This window comes from Pyxicephalus adspersus, chromosome 7, assembly GCF_032062135.1.
Source record: "Pyxicephalus adspersus chromosome 7, UCB_Pads_2.0, whole genome shotgun sequence".
NCBI classification, from domain to species: domain Eukaryota; kingdom Metazoa; phylum Chordata; class Amphibia; order Anura; family Pyxicephalidae; genus Pyxicephalus; species Pyxicephalus adspersus.
In genome coordinates, this window is record NC_092864.1 from 41795842 (window position 1) to 41805796 (window position 9955).

The 9955-nt window shown below is 36.9% G+C and overlaps 1 protein-coding gene across 10 annotated transcripts in view; it reads left to right on the top strand.

Annotated features, from left to right (window-relative positions):
- The window catches only part of PKP4 (plakophilin 4), a 180748-nt gene that overhangs the window by 130368 nt on the left and 40425 nt on the right, over window positions 1-9955 (top strand). For 9 of the 10 annotated variants that reach the window (XM_072418187.1, XM_072418186.1, XM_072418179.1 and 6 more), the window contains one exon: window positions 4952-5168. In XM_072418187.1, the coding sequence (XP_072274288.1) occupies window positions 4952-5168 (217 nt within the window). The remainder of the gene's footprint in view (window positions 1-4951; window positions 5169-9955) is intronic. The other variant, XM_072418185.1, reaches the window with a different exon arrangement.

Genomic DNA, 9955 nt, shown 5'->3' on the forward strand with positions numbered 1-9955 from the left:
TTCTAAAGGTGTAGGATGGGATTCTAGAAGCAAAGTTAAAAAGCAGAACGTGTCTTTAATTTGATTGACGTGGGCCACTTCTTGTTTGTATGCATTTGTGTGATTCCTTGTGAACTGACACAGAAGCTTCCCAATCAATCATTGCTTACCAGGTTTGTTTTGGGCACAGTAAAGCCATATGTCTGCAGCCCACGACAATGATGGAAGCTCAGGAGTTAGCAGCGGGATGATGAATGTGCTATATACATGAGATGTGACTGTTTTACACCGCACAATAGTCATTTGTACAGGACCTTTTGTAGCAAACAATTACCGAAGGACCAGTAAATCAAGCGGCACTGATTAAATGAGAGCCCCGTGGTAAATGATTTAGGCTAATGGTTTGATGGACATGAAAGTAATACAGTGTTGACAAGCTGCTGTATATAAAACACTGGCAGAAATGTTCTGCAGCACAAAAGTTTGTAAGGTGGGAATTTTCCACTTTGACATTGCTAAGATAGGCGACTCGTTTATTGCTTTAGCCATTTTAGGAAAAACTTTTAATTCCTCTGCCGCTTCTCCTCTGCAAAATAAAGATTCAAAAGAAGAAAACCTTTTCCTTCAAGCCAGTTGGCATTTTCGATTCTGTTTTTTATCTGTCAGTTGTGAGGACAATTGTAGGCACTGAGACTTCCAATTACTTTTAAATATTTTAAAATGTGTAAATATTTAGCAAAATCATTCCTTTTGGTTTTTGTTGTAATATGGAAGTGTTAAACCCCTGCCAGATAATTTTATTTTGTGTATAATTGGTTAAATGTCCTCAAATCCCTTAGATGCAGCAGAAAGTAATAAGAATTCTCCTTAAGTTAGGGTATTTCCATTCTTGTCCCCATAGGTTGATTTCCCTCTTTACTCTTATTCTGGATACAAACTTTCTTTCATGGTTACTGTGATTGCAAGTTAAAATTGTACTGGTGGTGAATATTCCGATGGGGGCACCCACTGCATTACAAATAAAACCCTTAAACCAAAACTAAAAAAAATAATAAAATAAATCTCCTCTCCATTTTTTTTGGTAACCATTCTAACAGAATGTTGTCACCAGATCACGAAAACAAGAAATTAGGGTTAATCTTCCAATGGTGACACCTGTGAGCAGAGACCCCCAAAAGTGACACCAATAAATCAGGAGTTATAATCTTTCCTTTCCAGAGTCAATTTATCCACAAGGCAACCTGTGTGATACATAACACACTGGTAATACACCAGAAACATCAGATGCACATCTTCACTTAATCAGTGCCTGAATTCCCAGATCACCCCGCACAATCCTAATAATTTACATGGAAAATATACACCTTTTCTGACCCGTGCTGCGGTCACATGTACAGGAAAGATACACAAAATAATTGTCAGTGACTACAGTCCTGTCCAAAGGTGTAATTTGAGAATTTTCTGTTCTTGGCATAGCAGAGTAGTGAGAGTTTACTGAAGCATTTCACTTGGCCTTTTAGGAACTAGAATTCTTTATTCCTTTCTCTTTTTTTCTCATGCTGATAAATGTGATAATATTTTAGGAATAAAGTCCTATTTATAGGTAACATCCATGCTATACCTAAAACATAACTTAAAAAAGTAAATCTGTACCTAAACCATATACACTAAAAAAAAAATCCATATTCGGAAGTAGTTCAAACACTTTAAAAGAATCTCATCTTTGGCATCTCCCCAGACTTTTGAGATTTGAATGTGTTTGTGTGCTCTAACATATTTTCCAAGAAAAAAAATACAATGTATTGGTGAATAGGAGTATAGTGTAAGGAGAATAGTATATTGTCCAGTGCTCAACCCAGAAATTATTTTAGGCTGGGTGGGAAGAAATTGTAGGTAGATGGCAGCCCCTGTATTGTGACCCAACTCTTCAGTAACCACCCAAAAACAGCCAAGTGGTTGCTGAAAAGTGCCGGGTAGTACGCCCAGTTAAAAGGGGCTGGGGAGAACACTGTTGTCCAATGAGGCTGCTGATGTTGCATCAAATGCATTATGACGCCTAGTGAGAACTGAGGAGCATGCAGACAATACATTAAATAAGCATATAACCCTATGGCAGTATTTATATTAAAGTGAATGGCCTAGAGACAGGGTCTCTTTCAACCTATACTAACTTGTTAAATGATCTGTTCATCTTATAGGGAATAATAAAACATGACCCTTTCTCGTGGCATTGTGTACAATGAGCATTTAAATATGAAAAACTGTTAATTCCTAAAAAGCTGAAGAAAAAGAAAAATGTAAATTTTACATATGCAGCCAATTAAAATCCATTTTTTTAAGGAATTTAAAAATGAACTGCTTTGTCGAACCTTTCCTGTATTCTATATACATCAGCCACAATTAGTATTCAGTTATTGCCCAATCTCTCCAACCTTTAATCCTTATAATTCCTTGCAGCTCACTCTTCTGCATATTTTTAGCTGTGAGCTTCATATTAAGGCTAAAGTCGCTTTTAGATTTTACTGCATGATATAAATAGTGAAATAAAAGCCCTTGAACAGCTCTCCTTTAATAACAGGCAGAGTTATAGGAAAGTTGCTCCAGTCTGACGTGCCCATTAAAATATAAAGACTTGTCTGCTCTTCTGTGTTGTGATCCTTGACCATTCTGTGTGCCTGAACTCCATAAATGGCTCATGTATGCAGCCCGGTCTATCTTGTGTCTTGTCAGAGACAGACCTCCCATTAGCCTCGCTGACCTTATGCAAATAACATTCTCTATTAAACATCCATTAGGTGTGTCCGTGTAACATGCCTGTCAGCGGTAGCTGTAGTGCTATCCTTACATGCTGTTATAAATAAAGGCTAAAACACTTAAGATCTTCCTATCTTACCCCTCCAGGTCAAACTTTTAGTAGCTGTCTGCTTTAGGTCATTATCTCATTTTGTGTTGTGCTGCATTCAGTTCTATGAAGACTTCAAGAAAACATGTAGTTTTGAGCTGATAAACTGCTGCATTAATAATTTAAAGTGCACCTGTTTTGCACAATAAAGGATTTGCATATTTTGTGGGCGCTATAAAAGCATTTCAATACTAACCATGACCATTAGCTTTAGGCACCTTAGAGAAACAGAGGCACTGAAATCATCTCTCCACAAGTTTATATAGCACAGTTGGACAGCCAGACAGACAATCGGTTTAGCCATACACATTGAGTTATAGTGTGCGGTAACACGTGGTATATGCACCTGTGCATTCAATTTCAGAAGGATCTCCACAAAGCACTGCATCCATAATGCATGATTTGTGGTATGAAATGGAATATTCACTACACCTTTGTACATTACAGCCATGTTTTTTTATTATTTTCAATTGGCTTTGTAATGCAACACAGAGGTCAGGTATACAAAGGTATATAAAACTCTTTGAGTGCTGAATAAAAACATGTAAATAATTTAGTGTCCATATTCTGAACACAAGTGTAATAAACTATCTTCATGAATGTAGTGGGAGCCCTAAAATGAGTGGTAAACCGCAACTGCACAAATATTATATTTTGGTAAAGTTGACCACTGCCTCTTATTATATGGGTATTAGAGTGTGAAGACAGAGCACTGAACCCCTGATAATCAAAATATTTTTGTTATTCAGGGTAGTAAGGTATTTGTCTTCTGTTTTTTTTTTTTGCAATGAGTAAAGATGACTACCAGTCTTTTTCTTAACAAGTGTGCTACTTGCTGAAAGGGGTTGGTGGGAAACCTGTAGGAAGAATAAAAATGTTATGAAAAGTGTTTTGTAGTTTGGCAAAAATGACTCTGCAACAGAGCTGCTGTGTTTTCGGTTCACTGCATGGCTCCCTGGATTTCTGGCACGATCAAGAGTTTGCTTTATCAAGGGTCACTGTATATCAGGTAGTAGTTAGCCTTCAAAGCTACTTCTTCATTTCTGCCATTGTAGGAAATACCTCATCAATTTATATCCACACATCACAAACTGTGACCTGAGGAGTGCTTCAGTAGTGTTTGTGCATATAAATGGTGTTAAGTATTAGTGTAAAACACATGTTAAAATGATGAGATAAATTGAGTCACTGTATACAGCCCCATCCATTACCATTCACCCATTTAGTTAAAATGACCACCCATTAAAACCTCTGGCTAGAAGACCCAGACGGGATGAAACTAATCAATCTTTTTTTTTTTTTTTAAATCCTAAGTAATTTTTAGAACTGTTCTGATCATTGTGACATGATGGTCATTTTAAATTCACAGATTTTGGGAACAAATTACCTTTACACAAATGTTTGGTATTGTTCTGTAGCTGGGGAAAGTGTAAATGTATTTTCTTTGTCTTTAAAACACTATCTAGCGATCAATACTTGATGTGTGAAAGGCATTCACATAGCATTATATGAGGATCTGGTAAACTGTGGGCATGTGAAATGAGCATTGATAGAAATATGGAGCCTGGAGGTAAAATCTTTCCTGTCGATGGACGATAACTGATGGAAACTGTGATTACCCATACCAACCAAATCGACTTGTGCTTGGCGCCTTGTTAATTTCAAGTCAGAAATGCAAACTAAGCCTTTGGTTGGTTTCTATGGACAATGGCTACACTTTTCTCAGTTTGAATTCATTACTCATATTTACCAAATAAGACTTGTGCTGTGTGTGTCTGCATGCTACAGTGACCTCACTCCATTAGTCGATTAATCCAATGTTCCTTAATGAATAGAAATAAGCCTTTGCATCCTGCAGCTCCCCCGCTGTCCCTGTCTCATGGCGGCTGTCAGCTGTGTCGCTGCAGTTCAAGTCAGATTAATGTTAAATGTTTCTGAATAACTGTCATCTTCACCATCTTGTCTTAATACTGTCCACTTTGCGTGCAATTTTTTTATGTTCCTGTCACCATCACAGCAGGTGTCTTTATTTGAGGAGAGCAGGCATGATTTTGTGTTTTGTTTTGCTAGGGTCGGGTAATCTTCAAAGGACATTGAGTCAGCGTAACACTCTTACATACCAAAGAAATAATTATGCTCTCAACACTGCAGCTACCTATGCAGAGCCATACAGATCAATGCCGTACCGGGTATCCGAAAGCAGCTACAACAGGATGCCACCTGGGGCCCCAGCAGACGATGGAACAACAAGGTCACCATCTATTGACAGCATCCAGAAAGATCCCAGGTAAGTCGATGGCATGGGTGTAACCTATTATTTCTGTGGAAATAAATCATACTGCAGTTTGGCTCTTTTTAAAGAAAAAATAAAGTTTTTAATATATATTTTGTTCTGTTATTCAGTTTTTGTAAACTCTGGCAGTATATAACTTTTTTTTTTAGGGTACGTGAAACCTTCATGCCATGTATACATTTGGTAGGCAAAATCTGATCACTCTCCTGCAGTTATGAGGGCAAAGCATTCAAACAGAAATATTCTACCTAAACAAAAGTTCCTGCTTTTATCAATGAAGGGATGAAAGTAGATGCTTGTTCCAACACACTTTTCCTGAGAAACAATGTAATCAAAGTTACAGCTTTCTGCACTTTCTTAATTTATGCTCCTCCAATGTGGGGCATCAGGTGCTTTTCCCTACAGGCATGAATGACCATTTTAGGGGAGAAAGGTTGGTAAAGATGAGTCTTTTCTATAGACATATGTATGGTCAAACTTAACATCACCCCTCCTATGTCTTATTTTTATCTCAGATTTGTATTCTTTTTGATTTCTAGATTTATTAATGTTGGGTCAAATTTGACCTTTTTGTAGTATTTGGAAACAAAGTAATAAGTTTTAATCTTGAAATACATCACTTTATAAAACAGAACGCAAAGTGAGCACACAGCTGCTCGTTAATAGGATGAAGCGGCTACACATGAGCCCATCAGCATATACATTCCTTCCAGTTACACATTCTCAGTAGCCTTTCTTGACATTCAGTTATATCTGAGGACTGATGTTTCCAGATATTGCTGTTCTACTCCATGGAGGAACTTCTGATTTGAGTGTCTTTGCAGACTCCCTTCCAATCCTTCAATAATTCTTGAATAATTAGAATAGCCTTGGAGAACATATGGTTGGATTTTGCTAGAAACAGGACTGTTGAAAGATGGTTTATTACTTATAACTAACCCTTCTCCCCCTTGGTTAGCGACTGCTTAAAAGAAGAAGCCAGGGTAGCTGTATCTGGATTGTACAGGACAAGTTACTTTTATTGTTGCCCAAACTGACTATATGAGAGGCCAAGTCTCTTTCCCTGGTCTAAGCATAGCTGACACTCCCATAAAGTACATGAAGATTGTACAAGAAGATTGTTTTACAGCTTGTACTATTCCACAAAAGCAATATGTTTGCAAAATTTTAAATACTTTCTTCAACAATCAAGGATTTCTTTTACTGAAACCTGTAGCAGACCAACTTGTGCTTCCAAAACAACCCTTATCTTGTTTTACTAGTATTTAAATAATAATAATCTGAGGAGGTTATGAAACATACGAGATGACTATTGCTAATCAGTAGTTAATTGTACAGGAAAACATTTACTCATACTATATCATCATTTTCATCACATTTCTTCAAGGCACCTACATGTCAGATTTTGATTTAGCTTTGCTGCATAGCAAATATATTTGGTGAATCTTCTATATGCATCTATTGTGAGTGAAGAACACCACTTCAATGCTGAAAAAGCAGCATCTGATGCTGTCTGTCCTCCTAGGGAATATCTTCCTCTGATCTGTTAGAAATGAAAACTATAACAACACCCAAATACTCAATAATATTTGTTCTGATAAAATCTAACATATTGGTTTTATCTTCTCTTCCTGGCAGCTTCACCTGACTGTCCTTGTAAAGAAAGATAGAGAGGTACTTCCAGCTTTCTGTTTTTTTGTGTTAGTTTTTTAGCATTGTTACAAATGCCAGTTGATTTACTATATTTTCCACTGGCAATTCAAATGGCACACGGACCTTTTTTCCCCACACACCCCTGGAGAGGGATCTTTTCCCAATTTAAGTTAAAACTTGAGCAGAATTAAAGTACAGTTGTTTTAGAACTTCTTCCTTAAGTGCTTCATACAGATCTAAAGCCACATACAAAGAGACTAAATACAAAGAGACCACAAAAGCAATGGGGAGTCTAAAAATTGTCAGCAGAACAGGAAGTGAGGGGAAATTGGAATGGCTGGGCACAGGTAAAGGGCAGAGTAAGCGTCAGTGCTATTTTGCCCATAAAGGACCGACGGTGCTGGACCATGGAGGAGGCAAGGGAGACACATAGTATAAAATATTAACCTAAAGTTATTCTTCAGATTTTTGGCCTTGCACGCACCATTAAACCACTGTCCCCTTTACCAACATGCTTATAGATAATTTTTTTTTTGCTATAGTGCAATTTATGGTATATATAGTTTATCACCCTTTTATGCCCCCTGCCATATTATCGAATGCGGAGGTGTTTTTGGCCACTTCATGATTCTGCCTTCCTACTTAAAAGTTGTTGAGACAAGTTACAGAGGTTGTGCTTTAAAAAAATGTTTTTCTTCATGGCTTTAATTCATTGTGACTTAGAAAACATAATGCTAGAGAATTAGCATGACAGTAAGGCAACTGGAATTTTCAGAAAGATGTCATCAGCGGCAGCCCCCATATTTATCGTAATACACGTTTCCTTTGACAGATGGTTGCCTACTGCCAATCTAGTCAGAAATCCTCCCTCTTGTCTTGCACATCCATTCTATAAATAAATATGACACAGTCATACTTTATGAGGCTACAGCAAAGTATTTGTGTGCTGTACTTGTTGGTTTACCTGAGCTGGTATAGTTTGTTTGGCAGTGGCATCTGTTATTTTCTGAGGAAAACCCAGTTATTCCCCTAAAGGGTGCTGCGTGATGTATTCATGTCATGTTCCAGCAAGGCGTTGGTATATTGTCAGGTAATCCACAAGACTTTATAACCTTTACTATTTGCAACTTAGTTTCTAAATCTTGTGTATATGTACTATCATTTTGTTTAGTTAAAGTTTTGTTTCATCATTGTACAGCTCTGCATAGAGAATGTTGATCCATGAACACAGTACTTGCTTCTAAGGGGATATTCATGCTAACATTCCTACTATACACCTACATTAGGGTCAGTTTGTTTGGAAAACAGGTAAGCTATCTGTATGGTTTTAATTCCCAGCTATCGTGAATGATGTTTAGAATGGGATGAACACTATACTCCCGAGCTGTAGTATTAAAAAAAAAAAAACAGGTAAATCGATCTTTGAAGCAAAATAGGTGTTAAAGTTGTTTGAACAGCATTTGAACATTTAATGTTTAATTTATTTGTTCAACCCTTCTGTTTTACAGATTTGTACTTTGTTTAGGTGTTTTCATGACCTTTTTATATTTTTTGAACTTTTCAGGCTTTTTTTTTTTTAAAGAATTCTCAGTACTGATGTTTTGTTTTCTGACAATGTAAATTGCTGCCTTTGCTAGAAGAGAGTAAGCGTTCATCTGTTATTCAGGTAAATTGTTGGCCTAAGCTCTACTCAGGACATAAGTGCTGGCTCAGGCCCGATCCTGAGCGGCTCCCCGTGGCTGGCACCTTGCCAGACACTCGATCTCTTTGCACCACAGCGCTGGTTCTTAAAGAACATCTGCACATGCAACAGCTGGCTGCAGTGAGCAATATTATTACATCCTGCTGCTGCCTCCATTCATTCTCTATGGGGCTGCCGCCGAGAGGCTACAGGCAGAGGTTCCTTGGCATTAGGAAGTGGTAGAACATGTTAAGATATCCAGAAACGCTTGTGTTAAATTGTAAATATGAATGTTTATTTGCTTTATTGGCCTGATTCACAAATTACATTCATAATAAAAATGTGTTATTTTATAAACAATATTGTCAATCATAGGAGTTTTGTTATTGCCTTTGAGGTTTGATCCTTCCTTTTTTTGACCATGGTTTTTGGACCTTGGATAGACCTAATTTAGCAGCATCAGCAAATTTGACAATAACTCTGCCAATGTTCTATAGAGTAGGTGCTTTTTTTCTTTTTCATTACCTGTTCCTGAACTAAAATATTGACTCGGTGACTACTGAAAAAAAACAAGACAGAGGTAATACAATGTCAATTTTACATTGTTTAATTATTTTTAAAGATTTTAGGAGGTTTGGTAAAGTGTACCTGTGTTTTATTTTACATTGATATAACATGCTTTTATGTTCAAGATGATTACAAAAGTTGAAATGTTATTCTGGTATATCGGATACATTATGCTGAGCTGCTGTTTCGTGATTGTATTGATCTACTTATTTGGCAAGTCCAAAACCCCTACCGGCCTGCAGTCATATTGCATACTATTCTTATCCATTTGTGAGCTCTTCTAGAATAATGTGATTAGCTCGGTATTGATTTTTATTATTCGCTGCATGGGATTTGTGCAATGGCACCTGATAGTGTACAATTTATATAAAGAGATAATTTATTTCCCTTGTTTAATGTTGTACGATGCGTTGTGATCGGATTTCTTTGTAACATTTTTTTGAGGAAAGGGGCTTTGTCAGCTAAATAGAATCATGAGCGCTCAGGCTGGCAGCAAAGGCCTAACTCAATGTAATGTCTCTTCTATAAATGCTTCAACCAGTTGGATTCTAACTATTTTTTATAGTTTAAATGAGAAAAATATTGCCAGTTTCAGGTTGGTTACATTTGGCTATTTTTTACATTTTACTTGCTTTCTTTGCAATGTGAAATTTGACCATATTACCTAAGCTACATGAAAGTTAACTTTTATTGTGGTAATGCACTTTATTATTATATATTATTATTTATTATTATTAATCAACAGTATTAATATAGTGCCAACATATTAAGCAGCACTGTACATTAAATAGGGGTTGCAAATGACAGATTGGTGTGGACCCTGCCCAGAAGAGCTTACAATCTAAGAGGTGGAGAAGCAGCATACAATAGGAGAGGGGAG